The 16,479-nt window shown below is 35.6% G+C and overlaps 1 protein-coding gene across 4 annotated transcripts in view; it reads left to right on the top strand.

Annotated features, from left to right (window-relative positions):
• The window catches only part of LOC145266991 (riboflavin kinase-like), a 97,071-nt gene that overhangs the window by 54,099 nt on the left and 26,493 nt on the right, over positions 1-16,479 (top strand). For 3 of the 4 annotated variants that reach the window (XM_080122843.1, XM_080122842.1, XM_080122844.1), the window contains one exon: positions 11,612-11,727. In XM_080122843.1, the coding sequence (XP_079978969.1) occupies positions 11,631-11,727 (97 nt within the window). In that variant the 5' untranslated portion in view covers positions 11,612-11,630. Of the gene's footprint in view, positions 1-6,475; positions 6,611-11,611; positions 11,728-16,479 lie in introns of those variants that run through there. The other variant, XM_080122841.1, reaches the window with a different exon arrangement.

Raw genomic sequence — 16,479 nt, 5'->3', positions numbered from 1 at the left:
CAAATATCGAAAAATTGGCTAAAAACATTAATTCCGTCACCCTCAACTGGGCACTTTTCTACAGGGAGGGGTCGCTTTTTTCGCCGATATTTTCGAAAGTCATCCCCTCTTTTCAATTGACTAGCCTTAATTTAAACATTCGTCACTTCTGGTTTGGCGATAGGCGCAACAGCAAAGACATCAGTTTTTTTTTTTTCACATTCTTTTCCTCCTTTGAGTACGGGTTCGAACCTGCCACTTTTCTTTTTTTTTTTTTTTGTGCTCTAAACAAAAACATTCATTTCGAATGCACTTCTGTCATATCAACTGTTGATTTTATATGTCTAGCCTTTCTGCTTGTGCTGTGACAATCGCTTAACTGGAAATTTAAAATGAAAACGTCAAGTATCATGGTGCAATTGTGCTTTAAACAGAAACATTCATTTCAAGCATGCCACTGTTATATCAAAGATCCTGTTTATTTTATATGCTGGGCCTTTCTGTTTGTGCGGTAATAAAATTTCTCAAATGCACTTATGATGTTTGGCTGTATAATGTGCTAACTTTGATCAAAAGTGCTTGTTCTTTCTTTCATTGGATTTTTTTGATTATTGATACTTAGGTTTTGTACCAGAATGTCTTCGCTATCTAAGAACCCTACCAGATATATAAAGTACATTTGTGTGAAATTTCATAAAAATCGGACAAGCTGACTGAGTCCATAGGGAATGAACTCACACACATACACACACAAATTTCCTTTTACGTAATAGGAGAGATAGATTTAAGGATTGTTTTTATTAAGCAAGTAAATTGAATTGTGGAAAATAAATTTGTGTAAATATCTGACTATTATATAACTATTCAGATTTTATGTTATTTTGAATGCTGTTTTAGGATTAACTAGCTGGCCGCACGATATGTTAATTCATGCAGATTGCGTGTGTATTATTATTGAATCAATCCTCTATTGATTATTATATATTACGAGGAATAATTTGCCCAGTGACTAATTCACACAAAAAAAAATAATGATATAATGTCGTTCATCAAATTCCGTCTGTGCTTGTTTACCATACCATGTCAGCTGATATTTAGGATTAACGATGAATGCCCTGGAAAAGTTACTTCTGATTAATGTTTAGTTTTAAAATATGCAAACGAAGAAATGATTTGCGACAATTTTAAATGGTATCTCTTCTTTTATCATAAATTGAACTCATTAATAAGAAAAAAATTAAAAAATTGTGAGGTACACCCAGACTTGAACAGGGGATCATTCGATCTGTAGTCGAATGCTCTAACACTAAGCTATATCTCCAGATGACGATAAATTTGTTTTTTGTTTTTTTAGAAATGATCTAAGATTTTATTATTTCCTTGGCCGGTGTAACGTAAAATATTCCCTTGTAAAAATTCTTATTTTTTTATCTATAAGAGAAGTTATTATTGTAAGATCAGATTTTTTCGATTTTCAATACTTATCGGATGAATTTCTGTACAAAACATATCTAAGAACACTGCCAGACATATAAATTACCTTTGTGTGAAATTTGCAAAATATAGGCTCCGCCGTTTCAGAACCTATGAGGAAGGAACATACACACATACATATACACACACATACACATGCACACACACACACACACACAAAGTGACTTTTATAAAATAGTAGAGATAGAGATTCTGATTATAATGCAAGTGATTGTTGCAATAAATGTTGGCTGATTAGCAATTTAGAATTGTTGTTGAGATTAAGACTGGTAAGATTTTATTATCAGTGTAAAATTATATTCTTTAGGATAGTTATAATCAGGCTACAAATAGATTAGATAGAGGCAAGTGTAGTGGGGTATGGAAGTATATCTTGAAGAGGCTTTGTTTTAGTTAAAGGGGTGACGTTATATTGAGTCAATGGATTAAAAAGTAGGGACTTAGGTGAAAACATGAGAATCAAGGCCTGGAAGCCACTCAGGGATAAAGGTTATTGCGTGTACAGTAATCAATGGGATAGTATCGTAGTAATCGATAGTATTGGAGATTTGATAAAGTCTCTTACTTAAGGGGGCAGTTCATCATGAATTTGTTTATGTTGGACTTGAAGACATTCATAAATGACCTCCCCGACAACATTGCCTCTGAGATGGGTATATATGCTGATGACACTACACTCTATGGCAGGCACGACAGGAAGACGAATGAACACATTTCTAAAGAAATGGCAGAAACACTAGAGGAAGACCTCCAATCTGTAGTGGAATGGGGACAAAAGTGGTTGGTCGCGTTCAATGCTGCCAAGACTAAACTAGTTTCATTCAATAATTACAAGAAACCCTCTCTACCACCCATAGCAATGGCCAACGACTCTTTATCTGAGAGTCCATCTTTCAAACTCCTTGGCCTAACATTCACAGGAAACATGAGTTGGAACAATTACATTGAAGGCATTGCCAGGGCCGCTGCAAGAAAGGTGGGCTCTCTCTACCGTGCTAGAAAACTACTAACACCCGAAAGTATCCTGTACCTCTATAAGGCCACCATTCGCCCATGTATGGAGTATTGCTGTCACATCTGGGCTGGTGCATCTGCTACTAGTCTCTCGCTCCTTGACAAGGTTCAAAAGAGAGTCGCAAACCTGATAGGCCCTGAACTGGCATCTAAGCTTCAGCCTCTGTCCCATCGACGAAGTGTTGCCTCCCTCTGCCTTTTCTACAAGTATTTTAGTGGTGAATGCTCTGACGAACTGCAATCACTTGTGCCCCGACGACGTGAGCACCCTCGACAAACCCGACGGGCTGCTAAATCCCACCCCCACACTGTAGAGATCCCTAGATGTAAAAGATCTTTTTACTCCAATAGTTTCTTCCCCAGAACCGCTAGACTCTGGAATTCCATTCCAGGTCCCTGCTTCCCCAACAGTACTGACGTGCAGAAGTTCAAGTGTAACGTGAACCGACACCTTGCTGCCCAAATCCCTACATAGTACCCCAGTAGTTGTTGCCCCTGACAGTAGCCCCCTACACCAAAGTGGCAATTTGCCTTGTTTGGGGTGAAAATGTAATAAAAAAAAAAAAAAAAAAAAAAAAAGTTGTAGTCAGGTGGGAAACAGGCAGACGGAAGAGAGTTCCACAGACGTGCATTTCTAAGAAAGAAGCTTTGTTAAAGTAGGGGCTTAGGTGAAAACATGAGAATTGGGATTATCTTGTCCAATGGTGTAGGGATTGAATGAGGATTGAGGTCGAGAAGGGGGGAGGGGTGGTGAATAAAGTCCAAAAATAACATCCTATGATTAAATATGTCATTTGCTAAAATTATGGGTTTGAAAAATGTTATAATGGTATCAGCTATTTAAGAGGTTCCTATTATTACATAATGGTTATTTCCATGGGGGTTAGCATTAGGTGATAATGAGTTTTCTAATACACTAGTCTGGTGTTACTTGGGTGTTTGGAGGTGTGTGTTGAGCAAAAACAAAAAAAGTGGTAGTAGGAAGGCAAGCTCGAACCCATACCACGAAGGAGGAAAAGAATGTGAAAAAAAAAATGGGACGTCTTTATTGTTGCATCCATCGCCAAGCCAGAAGTGGCAAAGGTTTAAATTAAGGCTAGTCAATTGAAAAGAGGGAATGACTTTATTGGCAAAAAAAAAGCGACCCTCCCTGTAGAAAAGTTGAGGGCGAGCCAATTTTTCAATATTTGTCATCTGAAGGGTCGAGCTTCAAAACGATATGAATCTTGTGAAAATCCGTCGCCTCTGTCGAAAGTTTTAGGCAGACATACAAATATACATACATTTAAATAGACAGGTGAGATTTATATTATAGACTAGCAAGGGGTACCCGGCGTTGCCTGGGTGTTTGGAGGTGTGTGTTGGTGGGGGAGGGGTAGATCAAAACAACCTTGTTTAAATAAATAAATAAAAAAACGTTGGCCGGGTGTTTGGAGGTGTAAAACAAAAAAAATTTTAGTAGAAAGGTAGGCTTGAACCCTGAACCTTTGACGCCGAGGTGGAAAGGAAATGGAAAAAAAACCCTGCGACCTAACCATCTCGACCACGGGAACAGATAAATTGATAAGTATGTTAAGTTGACGTTTATAAACCGAAATTAGCAGATGCGAGAACGTCAAGTTATGTGATGTTTGACCTAGTTTTGCGCTGGAAGCCAGTTTCTGCTTTCCCCGCTACGCGGCGATCAAAAAATATCTCGAAAATAGCTTGTAAAAGTTGGGTAAATTAAAGATAGCTGCGACCGGAGTTCCTTAGTCGTAGATATTATTATTTGCACAGCATATAAAAAGTTTTAAGAAGGAGTGAGCCAACCGAGAATGACGGCCAAAAAAGCCTTTTGTAGACATACAGAAAAAGCGAACACACATACATACATACATGCACACATTTTCGCTTTTCTATATATATATATATATATATATATATATATATATATATATATATATATATATATATATATATATATAGATGATTTGTTAAGATATTATCAATAATTTATCTATTATGAATGGAGGGAGGTATTTAGATTACTAGGTGCTTTCGAGCTGGTTGTATATGATTTTTTTTATGTGCTTACAATGTGAAATAAGCTCATTCTTAGTGTTGATCATATTCTTGTTCTGGTTATAAGTAATTATCTTTACTGTCCCTGATGTGCGTAGCTGACATGATTTAGAGCCCAGTGTATATGATCTTAACTTTTTGAGTATAGCCCATTTTATAGAGCAAGGGGTATTTTTAGAGCTAAGGTTTTTAATAAGGATAGAGATGTTTTTTTTTATTTCATCATAATTGTCATCGTTGAAGGAATGCACATGGTTTGATATATGTAATTTTATTAATGTGGTGGTGGCCCCAATGTAGGTGTGGGTTTTAAGGAGTATCTTTATCAAATTATTTGTGTAATTATATTGGGGGTTAGGTAAGAGACAGCTTATTAGGTTTGATTGGTTACTATTGTTTTGGGCGTGGACTGTGAGAGTGTAGCATGTAGATGAATAATCTGGGGAAATTGATGAAATTGCTAGTATGAGTATTATGAGGTGGTAGGATGGAGGGATCATTGTTTTGATCTAAATTTTGAGTGTCCATATAAGGAGGATTTGGAATGGGTGACTGTGCATTAGGATCAATTAGTGAGTTATTTAGTAGTGATTTGGTTACAGTGCATGAATAAATTAAATCCTTAACGATGCAGTCATTATTAAGTATTGATTTTGGTTTATTCTGGCAATTATAATCGCTATTAGAGGCGGGCGCGGAGTGAACAGTCTTCATTATTTTTTTATTCAATGTGATTATCATTTGGGCTAAGTTTGGCATTGTAGAGTATGAGATTTTAATATAATTTTTATTTAAAACTAGTAGGATCGGTGTATGGGCGTTGCCTGTTGGAAGTCAAGACAACTTCGATGAAGCCGCCTCCCCCACAGTAAACAAATTAAATTACAATTGTCAGTCCTGAAAAATTGGTTTCGGGAGATTATTGGCAGGTACTTTTGTGTACTGGCATACACTTCCAGTACACGGGTAGTGATGATTACTGGCGGTTAGTGCTGTTTGGAGGTTGCTTGCATTTGCTGGTAGACACTGGCTGTTTCCAACTGTCACTGTCGGCCATGACCAGTATCAGCCTCCATTGAACTGCTTTTAAACCAAATTTTCTGTCTTCAATGGGGAGCACTGGTGATCATTGGCGTTTTTAAGCAGTTACTTGTGTTTGGTCATTGTCGGTCATTATCAATCACGACCAGTGTCAAGCCGCATTTAACTGCTTTGAAATGAAATGGCCTATCTTCAATATTCGTGCATTGTCATCCATTGTATGGTAGTATCATCTAGTGATGGGCACTGCTTGAATTGGTGGTTAAGACGATGATTAACATAAAATTGCAGGTGATTACTATCACTATTGGGCATTGGCGGTCAGTGGTAGTCAGTAGCTGACAGTGGCGGGCACTGCTGTTTCGAACCAATTGTTGCTGTTTTAGGCGGTAGCTGGGGTCTTGATGTAAATAAATAACTTAAATATAAGGATCGATTTATATAACGAAAAATGGAGGAACTGTATTCTATAATGAATGGTGTGTTGTTATGAGTGCTTTTGTTTAAGAAAACATAACAAACGAACGCCGAGGTATTGTATAATGATTATTCCCTATGCTTATTCCATATAGTTTTTTCTTCATGACATTTTAGAAAATCTATTGACTAAACTGAGTAAGCTGTTGCAAAGTATAAATGAATTCATGTATAAAAAAAGTTAATACGACATAGTGGACCAAAGGAAGAATTACTTTAAAAAGGTGATTGTTAGGAGTACTGGGTACAGTGAGAACAAATGTCACAGTTTAATATGTCACGGGCAAGTAATATTTATGATTTTTTTTGTTTTTTTACTTTGAAGTCACCACTTATCAAGGTCTAGAGGTCACTCAAGGATAAAATCAATTAATGTAAGGTGGTAGTGTAGTAATTGTTAATAGTGTAAATTGGGTAAAATTTGATTATCTATGGGGACGGTTCAAGAAGAACTTGTTTACATTGGATTTGAAGGCTGCTATGTTCTAATCAACTGGAAAGCAGGACAGCAGAACAGTGTTACACAGGCGGGCAGTTCTAGGTAAGAAACTTTGTTCATGGAATCTGCTTTTAGATTTAGGCACAGACCTTCATGTTCCCATGTTTATGTAATACTTTTAAGTGTGCTCAATTTGTTTACTTGTAACTATTTGTTGGAACTTAACAAATAGAACCCCCCCCCTTTCCTATGGTAAGAATGGCGACCATTAAAAACAGTCAACAATACATTGAACAATGAATGTTTTAATATAATAACTAATTGTCAGCGACAAATGTAACTTTGGAAGTCATTGTTGACCAAAAAAAAATATTTTGTTTGTTATAGATAAAAAAAAAAAAAAAAAAAAAAGCAGATCTCGTGGTTTTTGTTTAATTAGTTTTGTATAAATGAGTTTATTGTTTATGACGATGTGAGTTACATGTATCAAATTGTGAATAGTTAATGCTGTAATTGCATAATAGAAGAACATGTCTTAGAGAAGAAATGCAAGGAGCAACTAACCGACAACCGTGTTGTAATCTGAATGGATAAATGTAACATCCGGTTACCTGCTCCAGTGCTTACTTATGTCCAGCTGCCTGTACTAATGCCCACTGATGTCCAGCTACCTGTTCCAGTGCCCACTGACATCCGGATATTTGCTCCAGTGCCCACTGACGTCTGGATACAATCTTTCGGTGTCTACTGACGTCCAGCTACTCATTCCAGTGCCCACTGACGTCCAGCTACCTGTACTAATGCCCACTGATGTCCGGCAACCTGCTTCAGTGCCCACTGACGTCCGGCTACCTTCTCCAGTGCCCAATAACATCTGGATGCATACTTCGGTGTCTACTGATGTCCGGCTACCCGCTACAATGACCACTAACATCTGGCTACCAGTTTACAGCATCAGATCCTGTGCATACCACTTAGATCAAACTGAGGCACGTCATCCTACCTCAGCTATCCCAGAATCTCAACCTCACAAGACGCTCATTCTCGCTCCATTGTTTACATTTTACTTTTTTTTTGTAAAAATAAAACGCGATTTCCCATCGTCTTTAACCAAACATCTGTGTTTGCCACCTTTCTTTGCTATTGACATTCTTTTGTCTTGTATCTACTTTATTTATTGTACGATCGATTGACATCTTCATGCCTTCCAAACTTCTGCAACATTAGCATACAAATACTTTATTTAAAAAATAACATTCATTTTTTTAATTTAAAATGTTTATTAATTTCGGATAGTAAAATATCCATCACCAGAAGGAAGAAAAGAGTTTTAATAATATAAGTTCTGTTTTCTTTTATTTATTTATTCATTTATTTATTTAACTATTTTTTTTTTTTTTGTAATTTTGGTTTCCCTATGTTACTCGCTCCCCAGTCATGGACCTCAATGGCATGTTTGCCAGACCTAGTATAATTATCACCAATATGGATTTCATCAACAAAGCTTCTTTCCTAGAACTGTCCATCTGTGGAACTCTGTTCCGCTTGTCTGCTTCCAGCTGACTACAATATTGTTTTCAAGTCCAACATAAACAAGTTCTTATTGAACCGTCCTCATAAATAATATGATTATACCAACTTTCCACCACAAACGATTATTACACTACTGTCCCAATGACTACAATACACACATTAACCTTTATCCTTGAGTCGCCTTCAGGCTTTGATATGTGGTAACCTCTTTGTAAAAAAAAAAAAAATACATTCCAAGTTAAATTATGCTTCTCGGAAAATGGAATTGTTCATTTTTCCGACAGCATCCCTATCATAAAAAAGCTGGTTTGGATTTACGTATTCATGAAAGTAAATAAACCTATTTATAAAAAGAAAAAAACAGTTTACGGATATTCTTATTTATTATATCTAAAGACAATATTGAAATCATTTCACTGAAATAAAACAAGAACTTGTGGACCTTTTTCAGCGGGGATGCCAAGTCGGTTGCCACCGTCTATTTCCTATTATACGTCACAGAACTATTGCTCAAATGAGTTAATATTCATCATTGCCAAATCTGAGTATTTTCTCTTGCTCTGATATTGATATTAAAAGTCTACTTTTTGGTCCCCCAACAAAAGGAGGGTGGACCTGTAAATTCATCCTTGTCCGTTCGTCCGTCCGCACTTTTCTCAATAACTACGTCTTGGAATTTTTTGAAATTTTGCACAAACATTAAACATGATATGAGTAAAAATGTAACAGAACGCATTTTGCCCCCCCCCCCCGCCCCCAGCGGTGCCTTTCGGGTTAAAATGGCTAGAATTGACACTCTTGTGCTTATTATTGGATTTTTATAAAACTTTCTAAAAGTTGTAACTAACTGATTTCTTTATAATTTTGTTTGTCTATACTTCGTGATAACTCTTGGGTGTGCCCCAGGGGCTCTTTTAGAGCTAATAAAAACACTCCATTTTTGGGACTATTTTACCATATTTGCCCAAAATTTTCTGTGTATGTCTATTTAGCAGTTTTGCATAGTGCTGAACTCAAATTTAAATATGTTAAGGCCTTGGGGACTTTTGGGGCTAAATGGGGGGGGGGGCAAATGATGGACTTACTTTTTTTGCATGGTACAGAACTCAAATTTACATATGTTAAGATGTAAAACTGCACCATTTGTTCATTTCCACCAGGATTTGATGTCCCCTGGGGACTTTTGGAGCTAAATGTGTGTGTGTGTGGGGGGGCAAATGCTGAACTTAGTCATTTTTTTTTATGCCTCATTTACTGTGCACTCATGGGGGACCATGCATGCTTCACTTTTTCTATTTAAAAATTGTTGTTTAGTGCTTTCCCACTGCAAGAACTTAAACAAACCTCAAAGAGGGGCACTCTGACCTGCAAAGTGCCTGGGTAGCCCTGTCGGCATTCCCCGGTAATATGGGAAATATGATCTAACATTGTCTCCAGCAAGAAGCAGACGATATCCAGCAAATAAAATTACCAATGTTCATTATGCTGATGACTTTGTTAGTCGATGACAATGCTCATGCACAAAAGTTGCTACATATGCTGGAAGAGTCAGCTGTCATGATTGGACTGCAGACAAATGCAACTAAAACAGAATATATGTCCTTCCACCAAACCGTCCCAATTGAAACACTAGACAGAACACCACTCAAACAAGTAGATGATTTTGAATATGTTGGTAGCCACATTGCATCCACTGAAAAAGATGTTCACGCCAGAATAGCCAAGGCTTGGAGTGCATTAAATTAGCTGAAAGCTATATGGAAATCTGCCCACTCGGAACAGATCAAGAAAAACTTTCTTAGAGCCATAATGGAGATGGCACCGCTTTATGGTTCATCAACATGAACTTTCAGTAAACAAAAAATTGAAAGTAAGTTAGATGGAACTTAACACTAGAATGCTCCAGACAGTGTTAAACTTAGACTAGTAAACACACTCAACCATAGCCGTCTGTATGGTCAGTTGCCTAGGATCTCTTTAATAATAAGAGAACGAAGAACACGTTATGCCGGACATTGCTTTAGAAGAAAAATGAAGTTGTCAGTGATGTGGTACTGTGGGATCCTAAACACGGAACCGCTAAAGTAGAAAGACCTGTCAAGATTACACAAAAATTATTGACAGAAGACACTGGCTTACAACTTCCCAAAGCCATGGATGATGGAGACTTGTGGAAGAAAAGAGTCAGTTGGTCCAGGCAACCTGCCCGATATGATGATGATATATATTAGTGGTTGAACGATTAATTGGAATCAGGAATCGGAAAAATCAGAAGTTTTTGGGGTATCGGAATTGGGAAAATTTCTGCCTATTTTAGATCCAGTGCCAAAATATGATTCCTTTCATGAATTTTTTTTATTTGCTTTTGTTTAAAACAAAATCTTCCACTGCTGGTAGTAATAATAGAATAATAAATATTTATTTTAAACTGCCAGTTAAGCTAAAAGCTATAAATCACCTCCACATCTGTTTTTATATGTGAGAAACTATATGCACATGTAACATGTATTTTTGTTTATAGTAGTTGGGAAAAATTTTTATAGTTAAATATTTAGAGATTTATAAAGAAGCGTAATCGAAAATTTAGTACAGAATTGATAATTGTATAGAAATTGGGGAAAAATATTGGAATCGTCTCATCGCTAATATATATGTGTGTGTGTGTGTGTGTGTGTGTGTGTGTGTGTGACCTTGTCGGTGTGTGTACACAAAAAGTCTCTACCAAACTCCTCTCTGAATATTTAGTTTAGAGTTGAAATTTGATATATAAAGTATTTGGATCTGTGGCACACTTTCGATTTGGTTTTTAACCGGCAATAATTGCTGCTAAGGGTTCAAAATTGAAAATAGTTGACTTTGGCAAGAGTAATTAACTAAACCTGTGTTTACATGTACAAATCTACATTCATATGTTAAACAACGTTATTTTTTTTAACGTTTTATGCGCATGGACATTTCGTTGCTCAGATGCTAAAGAATGAGGAATGGAGTTGTATGTTTTGGTTTCGATTCTAGCTGATGGCATGCAAGTCATTTTTTTTTTTTTTTTTTCACTGTTGATATCACTACTATATATTAGGTACAATATAATAATCGATAGAGAATTGATTCTATAATAATAAATACATAATCTGCATGAATTAAAATATTGTATTTAAGCGTATCTACGACCGGGCAATGCTGTGCGGCCTACTAGTAGATATATAGTTCTGCTTTTCTTCTTTCTTTTCTATTATTGTTTTTTGTTTTTCAAGATAAAACTTGTCGACCCTCCTTATTTTTTCTAAAATAGGAAAAACCCAACCCAACCCTTCACAAAAAGCATTTGTGTTTCTTTTCAAATCCGACATTAAACAAAACGGGTTCCTATTTGTTTTTGTTTTTTAATTTTATTATTATTATTAGTAGTAGTAGTAGTAGTAGTAGTAGTAGATATTTGTAAGTAGGTAACATTTTATTATTCATTCATTTTTTTTTTTTAACGGCGGAAAGATAACTAAGGTATTTTAAGTGGACTTGAACTTGATCAATAAATTTTAAATTATTTCTATATATTTTTTGTTCCTCCAGCAAGATCACTGTTGTCGCCATGTCGAATGAAGCCGAATCGAGTCTACCTTTTTATGTGGAAGGAAAAGTTGTCACAGGTTTTCAGAGAGGAAGTAAAGCTCTTGGATTTCCAACAGGTAAGAAAGAAAACGTGGGGCGATGACTCGAGTCTTTTTTTGTTTTGTTTTGTTATTGTTTTTTACTTTTAACGCTACTTTTTTGCTCTTTTTCTTCTGTGCTTGACAATATTTTCTTAATATTTTCAGTGCTTGTTAAGATAGTCGACATCGATGTTTTGAAATATGTTTTAAGCAGAAACAAGTGTCATGTCGAAAATAGTAATACATTAAAAAATTACGAAAATTTATCGAGTTGAAAATTATTTACAGTTTCAAGTAATGGTAAATGTGTAGTTTAGCGGCGTAGCGGCGTAAAATATTTGACCGACACAAAATTATAAAACTATTTATTTTTTATATAAAACACATTATTAGACCCAAAGGCTGAAATAAAACCAGAAACAAAATTTCATTTTTATTTTCATTATTTTTTATTAGACTAAATGTTTGACATTCGAGACCACCAAGGGAGTGTTGTTCCCCCCCCCTCCAAGCCGTACATCCATATATTCATATCGTGAACGTTTGTATAATTTTTACCATTTTTAAATTATTTTTCTGTGTTCCTGTTTTTAAATTAAAATTTTTTTTTTCAAGATTATATAAAAATTTCACAAAAATTCAAGCAAGGAAAATATGAAAATGTTACATATAAAAATTATGCGAAACATGTAATCTAAAAAAAAAAAAGAAAGTAGAAATATTTTTCGCAATTGTAATTTTTTTGTGTGAAAATATTAAATAAACAATGCTTTATTCAATGATACTATCGGTAGTTCGAGAAATTTGTTGTTTTTTTTTTTAATTATATCGAATTCATCAATATGGACTTTTTCGTAATGTTCCTGAAAAAAATAATTTTTCATTTTACAGTTTACGATGCTTTATTTTCATAAAAAAGCAAAAATAAATTAATTTCTTTTTTTTTTTTTTTTTTACTACTGAAAACCATAACTTTAGTAAAGATGTTTTTTTTTGTTTAAACAAAATAATGCATTTCCATGAGATTCAAATAAAAATAATGGGTTCATTATATTCTGTGATCATTATTTGATAAATACTAAAAATTTCATTAAAATTGGTTAATTTCCTGATTTTTGGTGAATTTTTAAGTAAAGGGAGGGGTGAAAATGTTTATACATTTTGAGTATCGGTTATTTATTTTGCATGTACTAAACTTTGTTCCTAGCTAAAAGGCCAAGATGTTACCTATTTATTTGTCATGTCGCAATTAGTTATTGCATTATTGCATAAAACATGTACTTTGATGAATACATTATTTGAGTTTGTATTAGGTTGAGGCAAAAATAATTTTTTTTTATGCTCAACTTCCAAAGATCATAACTCTTTTCATAATAAACTTTATTAATCAAAATCAGAACCATTAGAATTGACACATTTTTGCCAACGAGAAACAAGTTTATTTATCCCATTAGGATAGAAATCTGGAGTTCTGGAAGCGATGAAATCATTGAAGGCCGATTTGGCATCATCTCGGCTTTTGAAGCATTTTTCCTGCAGGAAGTTATCGAGATGCTTAAAAAAGTGATAATCGGTGGGCGAGAGGTCCAGTTAATATGGCGGATGAGGCAGTCTCATAGCCCAATTCGTTCAGCTTCTTTTTTTTTTACACAGTGATCACCACTTATCAAGGCCCGGAAGCCACTCAGGGATAAGGGTTATTGCAAGTACAGTACATTAGTGTGGAGATTTGATGAAGTGTTTACTTAAGGGGGCGGTTCATTAGGAATTTGTTAACGTTGGACTTGAAGACATCCATGTTGTAGTCCGGTGGGAAGCAGGCAGATGGAACAGAGTTCCACAGGCGTGCAGTTCTAAGAAAGAAGCTTTGTTCATGGAATCCACATTTTGATTTAGGCACAGATATAGAGTGGGGGAAATTTTTCACAGTGGATTCAGCTAGACGGGTGTTTTTCGTGAAAGATTGGCGAGGGGGGACCAGAGATTGGAGTTCAGACGAGCACCTGCCATGGAAATAACGATAAAACAAGGATTGGCTCGCAACGTCTCTTGTGTGGGAGAGAGGTTGCAGGGTAGAGAAAAGGGCATCCCCCACTAAGCCACGAAGTCTATTTTGTACTCTGTCAAGGCAGGATAGGCTGTTTTTAGCAGCTCCTGCCCAGATATGGCAACAGTATTCCATCCTTGGACGAACTTGGCTTTTATATAGATAGAGAATTGCATCAGTAGTGAGATATCTTCTGGAGCGGTAGAAGGATCCCACGCAGGGTCAGTTGAGAAATATATCTTGTAACCATTGCAAAATTTCTTGAACTACTGTTGTGCCACATATTCGTTAGTCGTTCCTGGGCCAAACTCATCATTGATATCACGAGCTGTCTCGGCAGCGTTTCGGCCCAGTTTGAACTAGAACAAGAAAATTGTGCGGATTTAAATTTTGTCCATGCTGTCGAAAAGTCTGCAAAAAAAATTAATAAAGAGATTGAGAGCAGAAACGAATAACACGATTCAATAGAGCGAAAAACATGCTTCAAGATGATGTATAACATGGCTATATATATCAATGAATTAATTCAGAAATCATATATAAAAGTGACATATGTGAGAAAACGATATTGTTTTTACACCATCCTAATATTACAATCCACAGAGGTGTGAATAAATGTTACGAAAGGCAAGATAAGTTACTTTTCTACCTAACTAAATAAGGTTTTAGTGTTTTTATTTAATGCAAAATGTTTATTCGGTTTGAAAAATAAGTAATTTTGAGCACTACCGGAGAACAAGAAAAAATGGATTTTTGACTTTTTCGTACCTCTGTGGATTGTAATATATAAACCCCATTATTGTGATATCCACCATAAATTGTAACAAGACGAACGACAGTTACTTCTCCTGCCTTCATGCTGCTTATTTATGTATAAACTTGAAATTTCTTCGGAAATTATTTTCAATTATAAATTTTCTATCTTATTGTTTTTCATAATTTTTGGATATTTTATTAATTTTGACATGACATTCAAATTAATACCATTGGTTTTAATTGAAATTCAATATTTCAATTCTCGAATTTGGCTTTTATAAACAAAGAAGTATCTAAAGGTCTATACAAAAGGGCAAATTTTAATTTCATTGTAAAAAAAAAAAAATGGAAAAGAAAACACTTTTTCAATTATATTTTTTGTTACTTGTACAGTTTAGTCAAGACATTAAAAAATAAAAATATTGAAAAAAGTTTAAATTGTATGTATTCGTTATGGAACGAAGTTCTCTGAAAAAAAAATTCACTTAATTTCAGCAAGTAGTTTTTTTTTTTTTTTTTACAGCGAAAAAACAATTTATGATACCGAGCAAAATGTTCGATTTTTAGGAAGAAAAGCTAGTATTAGAGATGGGGAGGGGTGTTAGCGCTTTAACTGGAGTTATCTTCCTTTGTCATTTCTAAAATTCAAACATTTTTTTTTTTTAATCTAAGATGGCCACCTTCACCGCGCTCTCATAAAAACGTGTTTTTCCGCTGAAAAAAAAAACTACTTGATGAAATTAAGTGAAATTTTTTTTCGGAGAACTTCGTTCTATAACGGATACATACAATTTAAACTTTTTTTGATATTTTCATTTTTTAATGTCTTGACTAAATTGTACAAGTACCTATTTTTTTTACAAACCTGGTTTCCCAGCACCTACGCGGCAGTAATATAGACTTTTGATGAAACTTTATTTATTTGTTTTTTGTGCGACCTTTTATTTTTGTTTTTATAGTTTCCTGCTTTTTTATATAAAATTATGAATATGAATGAACTAGTTTTTCCTTAGCTAGCTTCTTTCTCTACTTTCTTTTTAGCTGGTGGCTATGTTTCCTGTCGACTTTGTAGTTCGACATTTCATGTGCACGATGAAACTTGCTATAATTTAGAATTAAAAATAAAAACATTTATTCTTTTTTACTAAGACATGGTTTAAGCAAAAAGGAGTTTTTTGTGAACAATGCCAAAACACATTTTTACTTTAGATAATTTGTGACTGAAATAAGACCAACGAATCTCCTGCTACTGAGCTCCCCTCCCCCTGCGTTTTTCTCCCTCTTCCCAGTCTACCTTGTACCTCTTCCCCCTGTTTCTACCTCTTCCTTTTCCCCCTGTTTCTACCTCTTCCTTTTCCCCCTGTTTCTACCTCTTCCTTTTCCCCCTTTTTCTCTCTCTTTCTTTTCCCCTGTTTCTCTTTCTTCCCCCCGTTTCTCTCTCTTTCTTCCCCCTGTTTCTCTCTCTTTCTTCCCCCTGTTTCTCTCTCTTTCTTCCCCCTGTTTTTCTCTCTCTTCCTTTCCCCCCTGTTTCTCTCTCTTCCTTTCCCCCCTGTTTCTCTCTCCCTCTTCCCCCTGTTTCTCTCTCCCTCTTCCCTCTTGTACCTCTTCCCTCTTCTATTTTGTACCTCTTCCCTCTCTCCCCCTTCTGTCCTCTTATCTCTCCCTTCTTTATCCTCTCCTTTCTCCCCTTCTATCTTATCTGTCTCCCCTTCTATCTTCTCCTCTCTCTCCTCCTTTCTTTATCATCTCCTCTCTCCCTGCTATATTTTCTCTCTTTCATTATCTTTCCCCTCTCTCCCTCCACTAACTTCTACCCTCTCTCCTTCCACTAACTTCTACCCTCTCTCTCCCCCTCTTCCTCCTGATATCTTTTTCCTTCCTCCCATCCTCTATTTTCTCCCCTCTATTCTATTTTCTCCTCTCTCTCTCTATCCCTCCCATCTCCTCTATATTTTCCTCCCCCTCTCCTCTATATTTTCCCCTCT

Source organism: Euprymna scolopes, chromosome 42, assembly GCF_053919585.1.
Source record: "Euprymna scolopes isolate OS-2025 chromosome 42, ASM5391958v1, whole genome shotgun sequence".
Lineage (NCBI taxonomy): Eukaryota > Metazoa > Mollusca > Cephalopoda > Sepiida > Sepiolidae > Euprymna > Euprymna scolopes.
The sequence above is the reverse complement of the archived record's forward strand: the minus strand, read 5'-3'. Positions and strand labels throughout refer to the sequence as shown.